General features: G+C 36.3%; 1 protein-coding gene across 3 annotated transcripts in view; it reads left to right on the forward strand.

Annotated features, from left to right (window-relative positions):
* Positions 1-24243, forward strand: part of NPHP3 (nephrocystin 3) — a 48889-nt gene that overhangs the window by 5291 nt on the left and 19355 nt on the right. For 2 of the 3 annotated variants that reach the window (XR_014308363.1, XM_082719116.1), the window contains exons 4-17: positions 235-387; positions 1422-1555; positions 2977-3137; positions 6684-6840; positions 9011-9085; positions 11561-11734; positions 13869-13972; positions 14965-15079; positions 15316-15459; positions 15931-16028; positions 17142-17244; positions 17646-17728; positions 19540-19678; positions 21508-21672. Coding sequence is in view for 1 of the 3 variants with exons in the window: in XM_082719116.1 (XP_082575242.1) it covers positions 235-387; positions 1422-1555; positions 2977-3137; positions 6684-6840; positions 9011-9085; positions 11561-11734; positions 13869-13972; positions 14965-15079; positions 15316-15459; positions 15931-16028; positions 17142-17244; positions 17646-17728; positions 19540-19678; positions 21508-21672 (1805 nt within the window). In the remaining 2 variants the exon portion in view is untranslated. Of the gene's footprint in view, positions 1-234; positions 388-1421; positions 1556-2976; positions 3138-6683; positions 6841-9010; positions 9086-11560; positions 11735-13868; positions 13973-14964; positions 15080-15315; positions 15460-15930; positions 16029-17141; positions 17245-17645; positions 17729-19493; positions 19679-21507; positions 21673-24243 lie in introns of all 3 variants that reach the window. The other variant, XR_014308362.1, reaches the window with a different exon arrangement.

A 24243-nucleotide genomic window follows, 5' to 3' on the forward strand; every position in this document is an offset into this window, starting at 1 on the left:
CATTTCCTCTTTCTCTTTTTAATCCCCTCTTTGACTTGGAGATGCTAACCCGAATTATGTTACCCAGTACCTTAGAACTTGCCAGAAGTTGGTGGCAGAGTACTTTCAAAATTATTAAAGATTGAATATTTGTTGTATTTATAATATTATAGAATTTTTTTTAAATTAGAAATCCTGTTTAGTATGTGTGATAACTTTTTGAACATTCAGTAATGAAATCTCTTGGATTTATAGCTGCTGGAACCCAGTGTGAATACTGGACTGGAGGAGCCTTGGGAAGTGAACCTTCCATAGGGAGTATGATCCAGCTTCAGCAGTCCTTCAGGGGCCCTGAGTTTGCCCATAGTTCCATAGATGTGGAAGGACCCTTTGCAAATGTCAACAGAGGTAACACATGCCATTTGCCAATTACCATGGTAGTGACTGTTCAGGTCCTATAATCTTGTGTGTGCTGGCAGAAAGACCCTTCAGCAGGGCAGATTTTTATTCTGGGTGTCTTCCACTGCCAAACCAGCATGTACTGGTGCTGTCACTGACCAGGGCTGATTAACTTATATGATTCCCATCAGGATCAGATGGTGCTCCACAGCCAGACTGGCCCACCATGTTCCAGAAACTTAGCTTCTGGTCTGAATTCCAGGTGTTGCAGTTGATCTGTGAGAATCGAATGTAGATTAACTGAAAAGCAGTAGCTTTTGGTCTTTTCCTCCATGTCTTTGATGCTGTTAAAGATGGGAGAAGGTTGCAGAATGGAATATAAAACCTCAGTTATGCATTGTAGTATCCTTAGTCAAAGGAATATTTTTATTATTTTTATGTAATTTGGTGTCCAAAACAGTAGTAAGGTCTATTCAGAATTTCAACACCAGTGCAGATCTGTGTTTTGTAAGTAGCTCCGCTCTTTTTTCTTAAAACTACAAAATTGTCTGTTAATGACATGAAAATAATTTTTAATTATGCCTTTTGAATTATCCAGGTATGTCTTAAAATGTTCTTTCTCACTAAATAGCATTACATTTTATGCCGTTCTTAAAGTTTCTTTTTGACTTTACATATCTCAAGAATAATAAGTAGGTAAAACTACAGGCCAGCCTGGGAATGTAGGCTCTCCCAAAGTTGCAAACTCATTGAACAGCTCATGTAACATAGGTTCATGTTATCTGACTGGAACCAGTGGTACCCCAGGAGGGACCACTGGCAACATTGATTGCTTTATTCCCAAGGATAGAATTTGAGGTTAGAGAACTGTTTGCCTTCTAATATGTCATTCCAGAAACTGTGAGTATTCATGAGTGAGATCAGATTCCATTCTACCTTGTCTGTTGTATTTTTTCAGACTTTAAAAAAAAAAAAAATCATCTTGTCAAATGTTTTTCTAGTAATTTTTTTTTTCATGAACTTAAGATTAATTTTATTTTCAGATGACTGGGATGTTGCTGTAGCTAGTTTATTACAAGTTACTCCCTTGTTTTCACACTCTCTCTGGAGTAACGCTGTCAGATGTTACCTCATTTATACAGATGAAACCCAGCCTGAAATGGACCTTTTCCTTAAGGTGAGGATGTTTTTAAATTCTGAGTTCACTGATTTAAAATATGAGTCAGTATTGTGTCCTATTTATGATACTATTACATCTAAACCACATAGTTTACTACCTACCAGATGATATCTTAAAGAACCGGAGTAACTTAGAGCTTTTCTTTAGAGAAAATCTTGCTCAGTATTACCAGGGTATTCAAATTAAGTCCTTGGAATGCTATGCTTTTGAATGCTTTATTACTTGTTCTTCACAGTGTTTAAGACACATGTTGATAGTGCCTGCTTTAGTTAATATCTGTCAGCTCTAGGATTGAATCTGTTTCAGGTTATAGCAAAATTTAATCCTTATCATGGTTTTTAATTTTTCAAGGCAGCCATTGGAGTTAACCTGAGGCAGACGTTGGCATACAACAGCCTGTGGGCCAGGCCTGGCCTGCAGCTCATTTTTGCATGACCCAGAGCTAAAATTGCTTTTTAACCTTTTCAAGTGGTTGGGCAAAAATCCAAAGAAGAATGTTTATGACGTGTGAAAATTGTATTAAATTCAAATTTTAGTGTCTGTAAATAAAGTTTTATTAGAACACAAGTAGGCTTATTTACATACTGTCAATGGCTGCTTCACACTACAAGGGCAGAATAAATTGCAGCAGCGACCTCTGCGAAAACATCCAAGTTGTTCAACTGTTACTAAATTGTAAGAATATTTGCCTTCTACAGAAAAAGTTTGCCAACTACCGTTCTGACTGCATTTGAAATACATCTACATGTCACATGTGATACCTGCTATATTAACATTCACCAGAGTATTGAGTAAGGAACTCATTTAGTGCTCCTTTTTGATATTATTCAGTTTTGGTAAAAAGATAAAATATTTTGAAAACCAAAGTTTCTACTCACTAATTGAATACAGGTTATTACCAAACTGCAAACTGATGGTAAGGGAATTCCTCATACTTTGCATAATAATAAGTCATCATTACTTAGTAAGCTAATTTGTTATAGACCAAATAGTTTTCATTTATACCTGTTTGCTTTAATGATCTAATATATCATGGTTGGCAGTTTACTATGTAGATTCATGGATACTCTTTGTAACAATAAAGCAGAAATCATTTATTATAATAATAAATACCAAAGGAAAATAGCCCAATACTTTTCTTCACTGGTTTAGGTTTTATTATGAAATAAATCATTTTCTGAACTAGAAAATAGCCAAGTTACTATGCTCTTATTTTTGTTTTAAAGGAACCTTGCCTTTCCCTTAAAGATTTTCGTAAAATATGATTTTTTTTTTAATTTTAAATTAAAAAATACACAACATAAGCTATTCTAAAACGTGCTTTCTTAAGTAGTATGAAGCCGACTTGACCTTTAGTTAAATAAGCTGGCCTTTTATTATGTTTTCATTTCTTTTGTTTTGTTTTAATTTCTTTTTAGGACTATTCACCTAAACTTAAAAGAATGTGTGAGACAATGGGATATTTTTTCCATGCTATCTATTTTCCAATAGATATTGAAAATCAATACCATGCTGTAAGAAAATGGGAAATTGAGAAGAGTTCATTAGTTATTTTATTTATTCATTTAACTTTACCAAGGTAAGTTGAAAATTGCCACTTATTAGGAGAGTTATAAATAGAATTGAGATTACGAAATGAACTTCAAAGAGAAGTCATAATTGCATTCTTTTAATCAAAAGCATCCACAAAATTCAGTAAACTTTTTGAGTTTTCATACTTAAAGAATTAAAATTTTTACACTGTTTGAGTTGTCTAATAGGTCATAAAGTTAACATTATTTTTTTTTTAAGATTTTATTTATTTGTCAGAGAGAGAGAGCGCGCGCAAGCACAGGCAGAGAGAGTGGCAGGCAGAGTCAGAGGGAGAAGCAGGCTCCCCTCGGAGCAAGGAGCCCGATGTGGGACTCGATCCCAGGACGCCGGGATCACGACCTGAGCCGAAGGCAGCTGCTTAACTAACTGAGCCACCCAGGCATCCCTAAAGTTAACATTATTAAAGTAAAGATCATTTTAATCAAGGATCACAAACTATGGCCCTCAGGCCAAATCCAGTCAGAATCTGCTTTTATAAATAAAATTTTATTAGACTATAACTATATTCATTTATTTATGTATTTCTACAGCTGCTTTCACACCACGACAATAGAATTAAATACTGTAGTTACAACAGAGACTGTGTGTGGCCCACAAAGCCTAAAGTATATGCTCTCTGGCCGTAACAGAACAAGTTGGCAACTCCTGTTTTCAATAATCAGCATTCACCTTCATTATTTTCTTTCTTCAAATACAAATTGAGAGCTACTTGAACACTTGTAAAAATGTTAAATCCAAATTTTTAATTCTCTGAGGAGCTTACCGGTAATTCCAGTAAAGTGAGCAATTTTCTTATAATGTGGATATAATTATGCCACTGAGTCTAGTCTGCAAATAAAGTTTTTTTTTTAACCAACTAGATACATAGATAGAAGACAAAATACATTTAATAAGAGGTTAAGTTTTCTTTCTTCATTTACTGTCTGATTGGCTTTAACCCTTCCAAGGCATTTTTGTCTTTATTGAGGACCAGCTCTGACCTCGCCTGTGTACAGAAGTATGTGGAGCCCTAGGCTTTACCAGAGACCCTGCAGTGTAATCCATCATCAATCCTTGAGACTACCTGGGGGCCAGGGAACCACCTGGTCAATGAACCTTAACCCAAAACCAAGTTTAGGATTTTTTTCACTTGGTTGCCTTTAGTTGGAGTTCTTTTCCTCCCTTACCTCTTTTCTTTTCTTGTTTTTTCTTTTATATTTATCAAGGAGATATTCTGTTTTATTTAATGTCTGGGTAGTGTTTTATCTCAGGTGGTAATAGATGTCATTTGTTGTTTTCCTGATTAATTCTTTAATCCTTAAAACCATCTTGTTTTTTATCTTTTATCCATATTTAGTTAATATGGATTTTTAAACTTTTAACATTTATTTTCCTCATCTTAAATTCCTCTTAATCTTTTATCTGCCATTTCTTTCATATTTAATTACTTTACTGGGCAGATTTCAATTTGTCTTCTTCACCTAAAATTATATTTATTTTATATTTTTAAAACTTTACTCTTCTTAAAGAGTAAGAATTTTAATTTCTAGGGTTGCCTGGGTGACACAGTTAAAGGTCTGACTCTTGGTTTTGGCTCAGGTCATGATCTCAAGGTCCTGGGATCCAGCCCCGTGCAGGGCTCCATGCTCAGAATGGAATCTCCTTAAGACTCTCCCTCTCCCTCTGTACCTGCTCTCTCTGTCTCTCTCTCTCCAATAAATAAATAAATTTTTTTAAAAAATTAATTTCTAAAATTTTAACTATTTCTTCACCTCTACTTTGCCTTTATTTTGCTTTAATTTTTCTTATCCCATTTGCTGATTATTTTGTTTCCATAACGTTTATTAACTGGCTGTCAAGAAGCATGGCAGTAATGGTGGGCTTCACACCATAAACAGAGGCTGCTAGAGCTTTTATTTCTCTCAGGTTGTTCCTTCATCTCTCATGATGATTTCCCTATTCTTCTCAAAAGATGAATCTGGGAACATGTCCCCTGAGCAGTACACAGTCGTCTTATCTATTTCTCTCCCACCAAAGACTTTGAACCAAATTCCACATAATCTCAGATTTCATCTGAGCTCCACAAGTCAATTCTGTAGGGAGTCATTTTAAAATAGGAACTTGTGCCCAAACAGATGCCCATTCTTTGGTATTCATATGGCCACAAACTTCTCTCCCAAAGCAATAACAAAAGAACGGTTAAAATACAAAAATTATATAGAGCATGGTCAGAATGAATTGTAACAAGGGAAAAAAATCTGTGGCTTGGATTGATTGGATTGGCACAGAGTTATATAATAGAATATTATGCTGTTTTGTATTGGGTCTGTATTTTAATATATTATGTAAATTCTGAATCATGTCATAGCTCTCCTCTGCATACACACACCAATTTGTGTATCTAGACAGACATCATTTAATGCTTTTTAGAGGAATTGGTTGCAATTTTCCTTGCAGTGTAGAAAACACTGGCAGATTCTTCCAAGATTATTCCAGAATTTAAATTATACTGAAAACTGTTGTTATGGTGGCCTGTAGCAAAGTTAGAAATTTTTTTTAAGATTTTTTATTTACTTGAGACAAAGAGAGAGAGACCACAAGCAGGAGGGAGAGACAGAGGGAGAGGGAGAAGCAGACTCCCCACAGAGCTAGGAACCCAATGTGGGGTTTGATCCTAGGGTCATGATCTGAGCCGAAGGCAGAGACTTCACCAACTGAACCACCCTGGTGCCCCAAAAGTTAGAATTTTTTTTAACCTTGTACCTCAGTTAAGATTTTTACTAGCCATCTGACCTCCCCCATCTGCTTCTGGATCTTTGTCATACTGTATCTTGAGTATAAAGATTCAGGTCTGGGGCACCTTAGTGGCTCAGTGGGTTAAAGCCTCTGCCTTCAGCTCAGGCCATGATCTCAGGGTCCTGGGATTGAGCCCCACATCGGGCTCTCTGCTCTGCAGGGAGCCTGCTTCCTCCCCTCTCTCTCTGCCTGCCTCTCTGCCTACTTGTGATCTCTATCTGTCAAATAAATAAATAAAATCGTAAAAAAAAAAAAAAAAAAGATTCAGGTCATTAAAGTCATTTATTGGATGAGAAAGGCTAAAGGACTAGAGAAGAGAAAAATCTTGAAGCATTGGGGTTCACAATATTTGTATCTTAATTTAGAAATTATATATTTGTAAGTGGAATTAGGTTTCCATTTAATCATAGTCTCATATGTCTGGCCCATTACTTTGAGCCATGTTTACAATATTTTTGAGAGTTTTCTTCTTGTTGCTAGATATAAAAACTTAAAGTTCTGTATGCTTTAAAACTCAATTTAATGCAGAACTTATTGTACCCATTCTCACTATCTAGTAATAAACACATCATATTTTTGTGACTAAGCTGGAACAGAGCTATGAGACATCCACTTTTGGAAAGCTGCTCTTGTTCAGTCCCTGGACTGCTTCTGGCCCCTTGTTATCCCTGTAAAGTCCCATTATTGACACTTAGGTTGACTGACAGTTTGCTGCCCTAGTGCAGTGTAGCACAAGAAATACTGATTTCCGATCTAGCCTTTTACTGGAAGACTGTGAAGAAGCTTTTCTGAAAAACCCTGAAGGCAAACCACGATTAATTTATCATCGCTTGGAGGATGGGAAAGTCAGTTCCGACTCCGTCCAGCAATTGATTGATCAAGTTTCTAGCCTGAACAAGACCAACAAAGCCAAGGTAAAATTCCTAAGGTTATTTTTTTTAAGAAATTGATTGGCTAAGGGAAGTATTAGAATAAAGGCCATGAGGTAAGAGTGAGTGAGGGGAGATAAATAGGATAGTTAACTGGGAGCCAAGGGTAAAGAACCCTGGAGACCATTTTAGAAATCTTGGTGGGGATTTTTTTGTTTTGGTTTTTTTTTTTTTTTTTGGTTTTTTGGTTTTTTGGTTTTGTTTTGGTTTTTTTTGGAATGAGATGGGTTTTTTTACTTGTTTTTTTACTTGGAGTGAGATGGTTTTTTTACTTGGAGTTTTTTTTTTAACTTGAGTCATTGGAAAATGTTAAGCAGCAACAGAAGAAATGCCATTCTGAGAAGGAGTTCTTTTTTTAAAAAAATTAACATATAATGTATTATTAGCCCCAGGGGCTGACAAGGAGTTCTTACGCTGCTGTGTTGAGAATTGATTGGTTTGGAGGTAGGGGAGGAGAGCTCCTGTAGTCACCAGGTGAGAGATGATGGTGGCTTGGGTCAGGGTGGTGGTAGAGGAAGTGGTGAAAAACAGGAAATCTGGATAAATTTTGACAGCAGAGCCAATAGACTTAGTTGCGGACTGGGAGAAAAAGAGAGGAATAATAATACACAGCTACAAAGGATATGATGTGAGTGGACAAATCAGATTTTTTTCTGTTCCTTTTTTTCCCTAAGTATGGAGTTCTTCTGTCTACTGTTGACCAAGGATCAATGTAAGGAAGAACCTTTTTATGGTAACCTTTGCTAAGAGCATGGGGAAAAACAAAACTGTAATGATGAATGTGAGAGATATGATCATTCCTAGATGCATGGTGGCATAATTTTTAGAACAGAGTTGTAGGCTTTGCCTTACTGCACACTGAGATTACTTGAAAATGCTTACTGTTAATGTTAAGAATACAGTTGAGAGGTACCTGGCTGGCTCAGTCAGAAGAGCATGCAACTCTTGATCTCAGGATTGTGAGTTCAAGCCCCATGTTGGGTGAAGAGACTACTTAAAAATAAAATCTTAAAAAAAAAAATACAGTTGAAAATAACTCAGATTTTGACATTGTTTTTATTTCTCTGTGCTCATTTAGGAAATAAGATCAGATATGAATACAAACATTTTTTATACATCATTTAGTATTGAAAAGCTTAAGACCAGTATAACTTTAAAAAACCTAACACAAAAAAGTACACCTTTTTTATAATCTCCAGAACCATTAATTCTTTGCTTTAATTGTTTTAGTATGAGCCTAGTCCATAGACCCCAAGAGGAAAGAAACTGATTCTCTTTTCTGATCTTTATTCTATTTATAAATGTCTTTTAAAAATTAAAACACTAGAAGGATGAATTTATTTTATAGAAATAGTAAAATAAGATCTATCATGATTACAAACGTAAATGCAGGATGAACTTATTCTGGTTCACTTGATGTGCTTCATAAAACCATTGCCTTACTCTATCAAATACTAATCACTTAGCAATGTACATGTTCTCTACACGTAGGACATTCTTCTTTCAGCAAACTTAGATTACTGGTTTTTTTCTTTTTAAAGATTTTTTTTTAATGTATTTGACAGAGAGAGAGGGAGAGATCACAAGCAGGCAGACGGGGAGGGGGAAGCAGGCTCCCTGCAGAGCAGAGAGCCTGATGCGGGGCTTGATCCCAGGACACTGAGATCATGACCCAAGCCGAAAGCAGAGGCCCAACACACTGAGCCACCCAGGAGCCCCAGAAGATTACTGTTTTATGTAACCAAGTACCATTTTGCTCTTTTGTTTTGTAGAATTATAGCCTTATTCTCATAAAAATTGATTTTGATGTATTTTGAAGATTATATATATTGAGTGGCATGGAAGTACATAAGACAATTTGGATACCATAAGAAAAAAGTATACTTTTTGTTTTATTGTGACATTGTTCTCATTGTTCATGATAAATCCCTCCTGATACCTCAAACAAGTTACATAACGTGCTTCTGTTTCCTTCTCTGTGAAATGGATAATAATAATAATAGTGTCTCCCTCATAGGCTTGTTGTGAGGACAGATGAGCCAATAGTGTAAAGCACTTAGAATAATCCCTGATACATAAATTCTGTAGAAGTATTTACCCCCTCCTGTTACTATTGTTTTCTTCATGTTTTTGTCAAACTTCTTTCTTTTTCCAGATCATTGATCACTCTGGAGATGCTACAGAAGGAGTATATAAAACTTATATTTATGTGGAAAAGATTATTAAGCAGGTAAATATGCATTCTTTATAAAATTTCATCTGATATACTCTAAGGGGGCGCCTGGCTGGCTCAGTCGGTAGAGCACGAAATCCTCAATCTTGGTCGTGAGTTCAAGCCCCATGTTGGGCATAGAACCGACTTAAAAAAAAGAATTCTAAAACTCTTATCCATCAAGTTGGGTGTTCCAGTAAAAACAACTTCCTAGTTTTTTTTAAAAGAATACTTGGGAAGAGAGTGCCATTGTTTCTGGTGGTTGTCTATCCTGTGATATTAGTAGTATTAGTAGTACCATATCTCTTTATCTGTCATATATCTCACAAAGCTATTTGATACCTCACCACCAGGTTAAATGTAAAATAGATTACAAAAGTGCTAGATAAAAGGTATAAGTATTTGAGGGCAAATGTTTATCTTATTAATAGAGTCTCCTCAGGTTTTGTATGCACCTTGAATTTTTATAAAGTAGAAAAATCCCTGGGCCACCTGGGTGGCTCAGTAGTTGAGCATCTGCCTTTGGTTCAGGTCATGATCCCAGGGTCCTGGGATCCATTTTGGGCTCCCTGCTCAGTGGATTGTCTTCTTCTCCCTCTCCTTCTGTTGTTCCCTCTGCTTGTTCTCTCTCACTCTCTTCCTGTCAAATAAATAAATGAAATCTTTATGAAAAAACAAAAATACCTTTTCAGGGGTGTCTGGGTGTCTTAGTTGGTTGAGCATCCATTTCAGCTCAGGTCATGATCTCAGGGTCATGAGACTGAGCCCCACGTAGGGCTCTGCTGGGCATGGAGCCTGCTTAAGATTCTCTCTCTCCCTCTCCCTCTGCCCCTCCTCCCCAACCCACACCCCACCCAGCCCTTTTCACATGCACAGTCTCTCTCAAAAAAAAAAAAAAATCCTTTTCAAATTTATCTACTACACCATTCTTATAATAGAGGGGGTGAAAGCATACCTCAATGGGTCAGAGGTTATAGGTCATAGACAGTATCTCAAGCTGAAAGTTTCTACAACATCTCATGTATTATCTTGTAAATTTATGTGAGTTATATATTCTACTTAATGCTATACTTGTGCTTAATGTAAAAAATCATTTTAAATTATATACTATCAAATTCTAATAATGATAAGAAAAAGAACCCGCCCCTACCTTAAAAGTAAAATGGGCACAGTGGCAAGAGGTACCAGAGTTAGCCTGCCGTTGCCTGCGCCTGCTGATCCATCCTCCAGGGTGCCAGGGATTCTACTTGAGTTAGGGATTAGATTACTTTTTCTAATTAAGGTGTATTACAAGTATGAGATTTGTTATCAGAGAAAAAGAATGAGCCCCAAAACATAATGATATGACTTCTGGGCAACACATTTTGTATAGTGTTTTTTAATTTTTAATATAAAATTCAATTTTTAATATAAAAATTGATATGAGTTTTGATCTTCTAAATAAGTTGTGAATTTTAGGATCCTAGTAAATAGAATTAACTGAGCAGAATAAATGGTAGCAAGTGAGAGTGGACATATTTGCTGTCTTTACTGCTTGAAGAACAATGTATTTTCAGTGATATAAAGACTAGATATCATGACACAAATATTTTATATCAAGAAACTCCATCTTAGTAATTAAAATCTTATAAAAATATAATGCAGCATATTTCTTAGGTATTAGCACAGTCTTTAAAATTATTCTCCAACCAGATATAAGCAAATACATTGTGTAACATTTTTCAGAAAACAGATCCCCAAGAGTCAAATGGCCCTCTGTTTTTATCTTACAGTTGTTTTTGTTGGTTTGTTTGTTTTAATGTAAGCCCTATGCCCAGCATAAGGCTTGAACCTAGGATGCCAAGATCAAGAGTCACATACTCTACTGACTAAGCCAGCCAGGTGCCCTAATCGCACCTCTGTTTTGTTTTGTTTTGTTTTTAAGATTTTATTTATTTATTTGACACAGAGAGAGAGAGAGATTACAAGTAGGCAGAGAGGCAGGCAGAGAGAGAGGGGGAACCAGGCTTCCCACGGAGCAAAGAGCCCAATGCGGGGCTCCATCCCATGATCCTGAGATCATGCCCAGAGCTGAAGGTAGAGGCTTTACCCCATTGAGCCACCGAGGCGCCCCATGTACCTCTATTTTTAATGAAAGTTTTTTATTAAGAGTTTGGGGGGGTTTTCGTGTTTGTCATTTTAATACTTATTTCTAAACTGGTGTTTTTTATAGTTTTAAACGTATTCTTGAGGTCATGTTCAACAATTCATTAGTTACATATAACACCCTGTGTTCATCACAGCACGTGCCAACTAATAATGTACTATATGTTGGCTAACTGTTAATAATAAAAAATTAATAAATAAAATCATTCATGTAGGTCCCATTCAAAGGTCATAGGTTTGGACTTGCCCTCCAGCATAGGTGAAACCCACCTTAGGCCTGTGTGCTCACACTGCTACGAGGTGTTTCCACTCTTTATTCATTGTTGTGTGCTTGCTCTTGGTGTTCAGGACATCCTGGGCTTTGAGAACACAGACCTGGAGACTAAGGATTTGGGCAGTGAAGATTCTGTTCCAGAAGAAGATGATTTTGGTGATGTTCTGTGGGACATACATGATGAACAAGAGCAAATGGAAACTTTCCAACAGGCTACAAATTCAGCCCATGAGCTGGGATTCGAGAAAGTAAGCATTTGGAGTTATCGTTCCGACAAACGTCAGTCGCCACTTAAGGCTGTTTTGTGATTATGGTTTTACCTAAACATAGTCAAGGTTAATAAGTGTATTAGTGTTTGTCCTCATGGTGTGATTATTCATGTTGAGACATGTGCTTAACTTTGTATCATATGAAAGATAAGTGAGATTCAATTACATTTTTGAACATCAAACATTTGTAGTTAAGATTAGGATATATTAACCACATGTTCTCTATCACCTGCAGTTCACCAAACCAACATTAGGGTAACTAAGAAATTTGATAAAAATCATGAGACTATCTATTCTTCCAGAGCTTGGAGGACTCAAAATATCAAACATTCAGAAAATACCACAGTAATTAATGCAATAGGCTGATCAGTTCATCAGCATCCTTAAATCTAAACAAATTAACAGAATTTAAAGTGCACAAAGAATCTGTGTCAAAGTTCAAAGAATGATTAATATTTAAAAATTAATGTAAGAACAAATTTTTTTTTTATTTTTTAAGATTTTGTTTGTTTATTTTGAGAGAGAGTGAGCAACATGAATGGGGGGGCAGAGGTGGAGGGAAAGGAAGAAGCAAACTCCCCACAGAGCAGGGAGCCGGGAGCCCAATGCAGGGCTTGATCCCAGGACCCCAAGATTATAACCTAAGCCAAAGGCAGACGCTTAACTGACTGAGCCACCCAGGTGCTCCAACAACAAGTGTTTTAAAGAATATTATCATAGCTGTCAGTAACAGTAATTTCATAGAAATTTTATAATTTAGGTTGTCTCTGTTTATATCCTGGTTCTACCATTTGCTAATTCTGGATTTTGACCATTACTTAGCTCTGAACTTTGACTTCCTTGTCTATAAAATGAGATTGACTACTTTACCCACCTGGCAGTGTTGTTGGGAGAACTAAAGCAAATAAAACACATCAACTCCTTAGCACAGTACCCAGCACATGATAAATGTAAATTGTTTCTATTTTGTAAGAGAGGCATTGTTATCATTGTTTCATAAATAAAGAACCTAAAAGCACAAATGGAGTAAATTACAGATCTGGGATTTAAACCTAGGTCTTCTGACTCTTAATCTTATGTCTTTCTTCTGTGGCAAATGGTCTTAACTCAGGAACCTTGGGTCTATAAATGGGCTTTATATGGGACCATGAATTTATAAATTCCTAAATCAATAAAGTCCTTTGCTTTCTGAGAAACACCATTGCTATCAGAATAATTTGAGTTCCTGAGGAATATATTCTATGTATATATTGGCAAACAGAAAATTTAATTGAAAAACTATACCAAATAATTATTTATTGTAGCTATTGGAAATTTCTGCTACCCTAATGCGAGGCACAAACTACTTATTACAAATTCTTTAAATTCCTTATTAGCTGTCATTTAGACCCCTGGCATACTTACTGAACATCTCAAGCCCCAAGATAACTTTGCCAACTCCCTAATAAGTACTGAGGTATTTTGCTTTCCTGAGTGTGTTCTTTTCATCTCTAAACCCGTTTCTTAATGTCTGGGGAAAGCCTGAGAACTCACTCAATTTCAGAAAGCTCTCAGGGAGCCGGTCCTAAGCTGATTCTCTGCCTCAGGTTGGGATACTGAGATAAAGCGCCCAGACAAAACCGGTTCTTGTTTGGACTGATTCTCAGAAATCCCTGGAAAGTGAGGTGGTGTCCAGGACAGGTACTCTTCTGCCCAGGAGAATGAGGCTGCCTGCCGGCACCCTCAAAGCCTTCTACTGTACTTTTCTGTGATTTAGGGGATGCAGGGGAATACAGTGGCCTCCCTGTAGCATTCTACAAAATCCGAATGTTGTAAAACCCAAGGGGGATCTCAAGTGTTGTCTCTCAACCATTAATTTACAGCAGGGCTATATGTAGAAGAAATTGGGGCTCACTCTTAGTTTACCACTTTGGGCACATTTAACCAGCCATTTAAAAAAAGCAATCATGAGGAGGCTGTTGACTAAAAGTAGATTTCATTTTCTCACACAGCTTTTCGCTAATGATTTCAGAGGGTAGTCAGAAATTGACTCTAGAATTCTCCAAGGCATGTGCTTCCTCACAATTTAATTTATTTAATTAAATGAATTTTAAAAATTCATTTTTCTTTCTAGTATTACCAGCGCCTTAATGATCTAGTGGCGGCACCAGCACCAATTCCACCCCTTCTTGTATCTGGAGGACCAGGTTCCGGAAAGTCCCTTCTCTTATCAAAGTGGTATGACACAGTGCAATTAAGTTGTTGTTACCATTGTCATCATTTGACTCATTGACCATATTCGACAAAATATGTTATTGCCTGTCTGCCTTCTTGCACAGCCTGTACTAAACATTGAGAAAGCAATAAAGATATAAAATAATAGAGTCATGCCCTGAACTATATACAATTTGAATATTAGGATACAGGATGAGAAAGGAATAGAAAATAGGGCCATTTGTGATTGTGTACACTAATTACAAAGGTTAGAGCTAAGCCGTGCTATGTAAGGGAGTGGTCCTTGTGGAATGGAATTAAGTGAACTAGATATACAGGGGATGTACCTGTGTTTTCAATTATCTGCTTCATCTTCAAAGTTTCATTGAGATTTTAAATATTTGAAAGAAGGCAAAGACAGACTCTTTAGAGTGAGATAAGTCGTAAAGAACATCAAAATAAAGGATGACCTGTATTGTGAATGCAGAGTGGTTCCTCAGATTGGGGACTAAGGTTTATAGAAGCTGGTAAGCTCTTTTTTACTTTCATTTTTATTTCTATTATTTAAAAACAATTCATAAGAATATTTTCTTTCATAATTATGATTTACATTGAAGAGTTAGCATATGTTTCTTCCTTTTTACTGCTCTTTTATTTAGTGGAAAATATTAGTTTGTTGGAAAATAATATTTTTGTACTTAGCAGAGAAGTTTCTTTTTTCCTCTGCTTATTAAAGGGTAATGCTTATTTCACTAATACATTAACCTCAAATGTATATTATATTGGTTTCCATTAGTTAATATCAACTTGTAATTAAAATGATTCTTTAATTTTTAAATGCTTATTTTAAAAGGATCTAAAAGTGGACTGAAAATGGAATGTCCCATGTTTATTCAGAGGTGATTGACCATGTGATTGCTGACAGTTGGGTAGCACTTAATGTTTAATTGCATTGTGAATTTTTTATTGATAATAAGTGAGTTTCATCACTATTCTAAAAGGTCTTTTTCTTTCAGGATTCAGTTACAACAGAAGAATTCCCCTAACACGCTAATTCTTTCTCATTTTGTGGGAAGGCCCATGTCAACCAGCTCTGAGTCCTCCTTGATTATTAAACGACTAACTCTAAAGGTATAAAATGCCATGTTTTGGGACTATCAGAATTTTTATTTCAAATCAGAAGCTGTTAGGGCTGAGTACCCAATAATTTTCAATTTTCAACATTACCCATTTGTTTTAGATTTGTATAAGGTTAAAAATACTTGATGCAGTTGGTTCCTCTTGATCACTCAATTTGGGTTTAAAAAGTCAGGATAAAAATGTTTCCCACCAGCTGTGATGAAGTGTAACTGCTTGAATTCTTGCAGTTGATGCAACACTCTTGGTCGGTATCTGCTCTAACACTGGATCCAGCTAAGCTTCTGGAAGAATTTCCACGCTGGCTGGAAAAACTCTCTGCCCGTCATCAAGGCAGCATCATCATCATTATTGATTCCATAGATCAAGTTCAGGTACTGTTTTCACTTTGTAACCTACTGGTACTCTCAGAAAGAAACAAAATTATGGCTATAGCAGGCATCTAAATATGTTTATGAGAAGAAAATGTTGGTGTTATTTCTAGTATATCTGTTCAGTTTCTAGGGAGGAAGCACGTGCATAAAAAATGTACTGTATGCGAATACACACTAGTATCTTATTGGGAAAGACCAATTGAATGAACAATTAGCAAAAAATGTTAATTTTGACTTATTTCTAGGGCCTTCACATTTCCTTAAGTGTCCAGAATTCCTATCAGCTATAATAGTATTTTGCCACTTGTTCTTTTAATATCCTGAGATTAAATTTATCATCCCAAAACAAGAGTATATCCTTAATAATAATGGGAAACTTAATGACAATTTCATTTTACTTGAGGAGCTATTACCAGATTGTTTTGAAATATTTTGAATTAATAGAATGAATTTTGTTTTTATATTTTTAAGCAAGTTGAAAAACACATGAAATGGCTGATCGACCCACTGCCAGTGAATGTAAGAGTAATTGTTTCTGTGAATGTAGAAACATGCCCTCCAGCCTGGAGGTACGATGCTCACTCCAGTTCTTTCAGATTACATGGAATGTGTTAAGTACAAATCGGAAAAGGTTTTTGCATGTGTGTTTGTGTTTTCATGTTTTTCATGTAAGTGGCAGGGAGGAAGGTGGGGAGAATTGGATAAATTCAGGAGAAAGATATATTCTATAGGCTTTGGTGGGAGGTTAGAGCTGGGATGTCAAGGCGGGGTGGGCTAGATGGCCCCCAAGTTTCTGGCTTGCGAAATTAAGTGAATTATGGTTCCATGAACTGAAATAGGGAACACAGAGGATGGGCAGGTTTGGGGAGGAAAGGGTGTAAGTTTTGTTTTGGACATGGTTAGCCTGAGTTGCCAGTTGTACCTCCAGCTAGTGATGGCTAGCAGGCAATGACATTTACAGATGAGAAGAATAGGGAGAGGACTGGGCTATGAGACTAGACACCTGTTATCCTCAAACATGTGCTTACTTTGGCAGTCCTCAAAAAAAGAAGACAGTGGTTGAATTCTGTAGGGCAGTGTTTCTTAACCTATTTTTGTTCCCCTTAGAAGCCTTTTTAGACATTTTCTTCCTAGTCACCTCCCTCACCCCAAGAAATTTTAATACCATCCATATGCTATATATCAGTTTATGTATATAAACAGATATGTGTGTATATTTGCTCTTTATAATAAAAAGAGTAACACTCGTTTCCCCACCCTGAAACAATTTTCAATACCCTGTTGAGAATGGATGTTACAGGGTGATTACATTCCAATTGGATTACAAGTAATTTGTGGACAAACACTACCTTGTACTATTCTTCATAGGTACTAATATGTTTAGTTTTATTATTAGTATGGAACATGGAACTCGAAGTGTTTTACCACTTTACTTCTACCACCTTTACTGCCTATGCTATTTAAAAGTCTTTGTTGGGATTGATTCCTAAAAGTAATGATATACATGTTAAAAAGAATTAAATAACTTTACCTAGTAAGATTAACAGAGATTAGTTTTGTTTACTTTATAAAAGCAATATAAAAATTAACTCTTGTAGTGGATTTTGCCTTGTGTTTGGGTGGATTACAGCTTTTATTGTCTTCTTAGAAGAGAATTTCATTTTCTTTTCTTTGAATAAAAGGTTATGGCCTACACTTCATCTTGATCCTTTAAGTCCAAAAGATGCAAAATCTCTTATAATTGCAGAATGCCACTCTGTGGACATTAAATTGAATAAAGAGCAGGTAAGTATTTTTAATTTGTTGCTCTTTTACTATCAGCTTTCCTATAAAACACCTTATATGATACTTAAAATTCAATATAGGAACTCTCTATTGTGTTAAGGGAAATTGAAGTTTCCTGATTGTTAAATACATGGGCTCTTAAACTACTAACAAATATAGAAAAAGCAATAAAAAACATTTGGGGCTTAAGTTTTACTTTATTATATTATATTAAGCAGGAATATTTAAAAGCAGAACATCTGCAGTCCACCACTGCGTGGCAGTGATGTCACTATTCAGGTGGCAGGAACTGTGTCATTTCTGCCAGGGATATTTGTTGAAGACTCTACAGTAAAGTCAATTTCATTTCAGGGTGGTTTTGTGTTTTTGTGTTTGTTTTGTGTTCTGGTAAACTGATGCAGGAGAAGAAGTTAGAACGACACTGTCGTTCTGCTACGACCTGCAATGCCCTTTATGTCACCATTTTCGGCAAAATGATCTCATGGTAAGTGGTGGTGATTTTACATGATCTGCATGTTTTGTGTTTGCTGCAGACTGCTTCCTCACCTTGTGAAACTGAGAGCAATCATTGCAGCAGTCTCTCTGAGCCACTCACATCAGATTCTGTGGGTTCTAACAGTGATACTAACATCCTGGGAGAATGGGACTCATGACTGCAGATAGGTGATAGCCCATGCATTACAAGAACATATTGGATATAGTCTCATTTGCATCACACTGTTTCCCTGTTGGGGGTTGCCAATGAAGGCCATCTTTGCCCTCCATGGGGCCCATGGGTGCTCCTTGTCACCTGCTTGAGCCCCCTAGCTTTGAGAAAGTGAGGGACAACTGAGGCAAACACATGCTGTTTTGGGGTGACCTTGAATATTATTAGTAGGTAGGTATATAGGAATTTTTCATTGTCTCTATTCTTATATCCTGATAAACCTTTCATCTTAGGTTTTTCTGTTCTAGATACCCTTTAGTCATTTGCCTTTAGATAAGCCTTACAAAGTGTAACTATGTTTCTTCTTCAATACCTCACCTTACTTTGTCTCTTCACAACCAGAGACCAAAAAAGATGAATATGGTTTTGGTAATCATTGCAGTGGACAGTAATTGTACTCCCGACTCCTATTCTAGACCGTGAATCTCATACGCTTGGCTCTTAATTCCACATTCTCATCTTAAGAACTAGATTTGAAATGAAAACATCTTCTACAATTTTGACTTGCCTGTGATATTCCCACAATCTTCTTCCACTGTCTCCAGTGCATCTGGCCTCTGTGAACATCAGAAGCTGGACTGAGTCCACTCCAAGAGCAGGAGTCCCTTTCCACACATTCCATAATATTTATTGAATTTAGCTATTTTAAGAGTGTTGACACAAAATGAACAAACTTTCAGAACCTCTAAAAGTAAGAAAGAGAGTTTTATTCAAGCCCAAGTTAGGACAGCTGCCTGGGAAACACAATCTTCATGGGGAAGAAAGTGCTCTGGAGAATGGACAGTTCTTATGGGTTATATACCTTTTTTATGTCTTGTAAAAGCTTGAAAGATGATAAATCATGTTTTTTAACATTAAAAAATGCAGGCGGTAAAACCATTGGTCCATATCTTACAGACAGATGGTTTTCCTTTAGGCTGCTTATTTATAAGGCAGATGTACAATGTGCCTGCTGGGCCATAAATGAGACTTTTGGTTTAAATAAAATTGATGTACAGTAATGCCGATTTAGAAAGAAATCTGAAATGGCTTCCCATATATATTGGGCCGTTTATTAGGCCTATAGACAGGGCCTATAGACCTTTTATTTATTTTTTCTTCTCTATATATCTTCATATTTAAAAAAGAAGCTATTAGTGAATAATGTGTAATATTTTAAAACAAACTACCCTTTTTACTGATTGTCTTTAGCTTGATGGCTCCTAAATCCTGACTCGAAATAAATTTGACTTGCATGGTTAACTAATAACATTTATAATTATTTTCCTGCTTCCTGTATGTAGGTGGCATGTTTCTAGATGATTAGAACCATGACTTACTCATTTCTGTGTTCTATAATGTGCAGTAATTGCTTGACACATAGTAGGTTCCCATCATGTGTTCACTGAATTGAGCTAACTAGTATACTAAAATAAAACTGATGACTCAAGCAGCCCCATACAAGTGTCATATCCCTATATCATGTTTTATTGAATTTCTGTTTTCATTTGAAGTATAAAAAATAGAGACCACATTGTTTTTATCTACCCCAAATTTTTCACAGATGTTGGCTGTCTGTAAGAAATTAAATCTATTCTCAATTCCAACAGTGCTGGAAGAGCAGGCAATTTAGATAAAATCCTTCATCAGTGTTTCCAGTGTCAAGATACTATTTCATTATATAGACTTGCTCTGCGATCTATCCAGGAGTCCATGGCAAATGATATGGATAAAGAACTAATGAAACAGGTAAAGGATAATAAATTTATAAAACTCATAAAAGTTTGGGGGCGCCTGGTTGGCTCAGTGGGTTGAGCCTCTGCCTTCGGCCCAGGTCATGATCTCAGGGTCCTGGGATCGAGTCCCGCATCGGGCTTTCTGCTCGGCAGGGAGCCAGCTTCCCTCTCTCTCTCTCTGCCTGCCTCTCTGCCTACTTGTGATCTCTGTCTGTCAAATGAATAAATAAAATCTTAAAAAAAAAAACCTCATAAAAGTTTGCATTTATGTGTGAATTGAAGAAAATAGTAATTATTTTTAAATCTTTGCTTAAGTATATTTCAAGCATATACAGGAAGGCTGGCTGCCATAGTGTACCTATGGCCAGAAGTGATAGCTCAAGAAATTTGCATTTTCCTGATTACCATTGAAATTTTTCATCTGTTCATGTTTATTGGCTATTCTTGTTTCCTCTTATGTGAATTGCTGATTCAGGTCTTCTTACATGAGTTTTAATTGAGTTGTCTTTCTTATTGATCTCTAGGAGCTCTTAGACATTGTGCATACTGGATACAAATTCTGTTACAGAGTTTGCAGATAATTATCTTTTTCCAGTTTGTTTATTGACTTAACTTTTTAGTATCATTCATTATACAGAGTTTTATTTTGTTGAAGTCATATTTATCAATAGTTTCTTTCATGGTTTTTGCCTGTTATATCTTATTTTAAAAATCTTCTATTATCCAAAAATATTTTGTTATCACAAAAATGTTCGCATATGTATTTTTCTCTTTAAAATGTTTTACACTTTCGTTCTTCCTGTGTGAGTCCTTAAGAACTTATTTTTGTTTATTATGTGAAGAAGGAATTTGCTTTTTAATCTTTTATCATATGGCCAGCTAATTTCATTTTACTAAATAGCACATCATTTCTGCTGATTTGGATATCACACTCAACAAATTAACATGAGTTTGTTTTCTGACCTCTTCTGTTCCAGTTTTGCTTATTCGTTGCTTATTCGTTGCTTATTTCTGGTGTTAGCAAGCTTTCTAGTTCCAGCTACTCACCTTACCAGGTTTAAGGGCATACCTTCCATCCCCACTGTGGGTGTGAAAACCCAAGCCCTTAAATTACTGAGATTGCTGCCTAGCCGGTACCCTCACTTCCCCCAGGGACAGTAGCTCCAGCACTTAGCCCTCCGATGTTTGCTTTCCTATTCATTTTTGGCACCTGGGGGATTTCCCTTTCCCTTTTGCAGGCTCACTTGTGCTTTTAAAGGTATTTTGTTATATGTTGTCTTATGTTAACAGGCATTTATAGTAGAAGAACCATTTTCTTCTACCATCTTCCCCAAATTGGAACTTTGTCATTAGTTTTAATCTATTTCCTGAGTTTCCAATTTTTTTTTCTTTTTTAAAAAGATTTTATTTGTTTGTTTGAGAGAGAGCACAAGCAAAGAGAAAGGGAGGGACAGAGGGCAGAGAGAGAGGCAGACTCCCCAGGGAGAGGCAGATTCCCCACTGAGCCTGGAGCCTGACCCAGGGCCCCATCATGACCTGAGCTGAAGGTAGATACTTAACTGAGTCACCAGGTGCCCACAGAGGTTTTAATTTTCATCAAACTTTTTTCTGTGTGTTGTCTTTCACATGCTAGATTTGATGTATATACTATCTTATTTCTGCTTATTGTCTTTTGGAAAGTGTGTTTTATTCTAAAAAATATGTTTCTTGCTTTATTAAATCATTTGAATAATAAGTTTGAATAAGAAGTTAATAACCTTAAAAGAGTTATGGAAATTTTAATGGCTTTTTCTTACTTATAGAGGTGGCTTATGATCATTCTTAATTCATTTCTTTACCTAGATTCTCTGCCTCATAAATGTTAGTCACAATGGTCTGAGTGAATCAGAACTGATGGAACTCTACCCTGAGCTTTCCTGGGCTGTCTTGACCTCCCTTATTCACAGTTTACACAAAATGTGCTTATTGACTTATGGTTGTGGCTTGCTCAAGTTTCAACATCTACAGGTAAGTGTTTTTTTTAATTAGGTTTTTTACTTTTAAATGTCAACATACCGGGAGATAGTCCAGGATGGCAGAGGAGTAGGAGATGTTAGTTTTGTCTGGTCCCAGGAACTCAGCTAGATAGCTATCAAATCATTCTAAACACCTATGAACTCAACTGGAGAGCAAAGAGAAGAATAGCTGCAAGTCTACAAATAGAAAAACAATCATTTTCTGTAATAATGACAAGATGGAAAAACTCATACCTCAAAAAAGAGAACAAGAGGCAGTACTAACTGCCAGGAGCCTAATCAGTATGGATATAAGTAAGATGTCAGAACTAGAATTCAGAATAATGATTATGAAGATAGCTAGCTAGGCTTGAAAAAACATAGAAGACACTAGAGAATCCATTTCTAGAGAAATAAAAGAACTAAATTATAATCAAATTGAAATTAAAAAGGCTATTAATGAGATGCAATATAAAATGGAAGCTTTGATAAATGTGGCAGAAGAGAGAATTAGTGATATAAAAGACAAAATGATGGAGAATAAAGAAGCTGAGAAAAAGAAAGATAAACAACTATTGGACCACAAGGGGAGAAATTCAAGAGATTAGTCATACCATAAAGTTAAACAATATTAAAATAATTGGGATCTCAGAAGAGGAAAGAGGGGGGCAGAAGGTATATTGAAGCAAATTATAGTGGACAGCTTCCGTAGTCTGGGGAAGGAAGCATGCATTCAAATCCAGGAGGCACAGAAAACTCCCCTCAAATCAGTAAAAATAGGTCAACACCTCAAATCAATAAAAAAAGGTCATGATCTCTGGGTCCTGGGATCGAGTCCCACATCAGGCTCCCTGCTCAGTGGGGAGTCTGCTTCTCTCTCCTTCTCTCTCTGTCTCTCCCTACCACTCATTCTCTCCCTCTCAATAAATAAATAAAATATTTTTTTAAAAAAAATTAGAAAATCTGGAAGAAATGGATGCATTTCTGGAAACTTATACACTACTAAAACTAAAACAGGAAGAAATAGAAAACCTGAACAGACTCATAACCAGTAAGGAAATAGAAGCAGTAATCAAAAATCTCACAACAGACAAGAGTCCAGGGCCAGACAGCTTCCCAGGGGAATTCTACCAAACATTTAGAGAATACCTGTTCTTCTGAAGACATTTCAAAAAATCGAAATGGAAGAAAAACTTCCAAACTCTCTTTATGAGGCCATCATTACCTTGATCTCAAAACGAGACAAAGACCCCACCAAAAGGTGAATTATAGACCACTATCCCTGAGGAATATGGATGCCAAAATTCTCACCAAGATACTAGCCAATAGGATCCAACAGTACATTAAAAGGATTATTCACCATCACCAAGTGGGATTTAGTCTGGGGCCACAAGGGTGGTTTGATATCTGTAAATCAATCATCATGACACACTACATTAATAAAGGATAAGAAACATATGCTCCTCTCAATAGATGCAGAAAAAGCATTTGACAAAGTACAGCATCCTTTCTTGATTAAAACGTTTCACAGTGTAGTGGTGGAGGGAAGATACCTCAAGATCATAAAAGCCATGTAGGAAAAGGCCACAGCAAAACTCATTCTCAGTGGGGGGAAAAACTGAGAGCTTTTCCCCTAAGGTCAGGAACATGAAAGAGATGTCCACTATTACCACTACTGTTCAACATACTACTAGAAGTCCTAGCCTCAGCAATTAGACAACAAAAAGAAATAAAAGGCATCTGAATCAGCAGAGAAGTAGTCAAACTCTCAGTCTTCACAAATGACAAGATATCCTGAAATATGTGGAAAACCCAAAAGACTCCACCCCAAATGGCTAGAACTCATACAGGAATTCAGCAAAGTGGCAGGATATAAAATTAATGCACAGAAATCAGTTGCATTTCTATACAATAACAATGAGACAGAAAAAAAGAAATTAAGGAGTCAATCCCATGTACAATTATACCCAAAACCATAAGATACATTGGAATAAATCTAATCAAAGAGGTAAAGGATCTGTACTCTAAAAACTATAGAACACTCATGAAAGAAATTGAGGATGACACAAAGGAATGGGAAAACATTCTTTCCTCATGGATTGGAGAACAAAAATTGTGAAAATTTCTATGCTACCCAAAGCAATCTACCCATTCATTGCAATCCCTATCAAAATACCATCCACTTTTTTCATGGAACAAATAATTCTAAAATTTATATGGAATCTGAAAAGACCCTGAACAGCCAGAGAAATGTTAAAAAAGAGAACTAAAGCTAGTGACCTCACGATCCTAGACTTGAAGCTCTATTACGAAGATGTAATTGGGACGATGGTATGCTTCTGGAACAAAAACAGACACATATCAATGGAACAGAATAGAGACCCCAGAAGTGGACCCTCACTCTGTGGTCAACTAATCTTTTGACAAAGCGGGAAAGAATATCCAATGGAAAAGACAGTCTCTTCAACAAATGGTGTTGGAAAATTGGACAGCCACATGCAGAAGAATGAAACTGGACCATTTTCTTACACCATACACAAAAATAGACTCAGAATGGATGAAAGACCTTAATGTAAGAGAATAT

The sequence above is a fragment of the Mustela nivalis genome, assembly GCF_964662115.1.
Source record: "Mustela nivalis genome assembly, chromosome: 1".
In the NCBI taxonomy this organism is placed as follows: Eukaryota; Metazoa; Chordata; class Mammalia; order Carnivora; family Mustelidae; genus Mustela; species Mustela nivalis.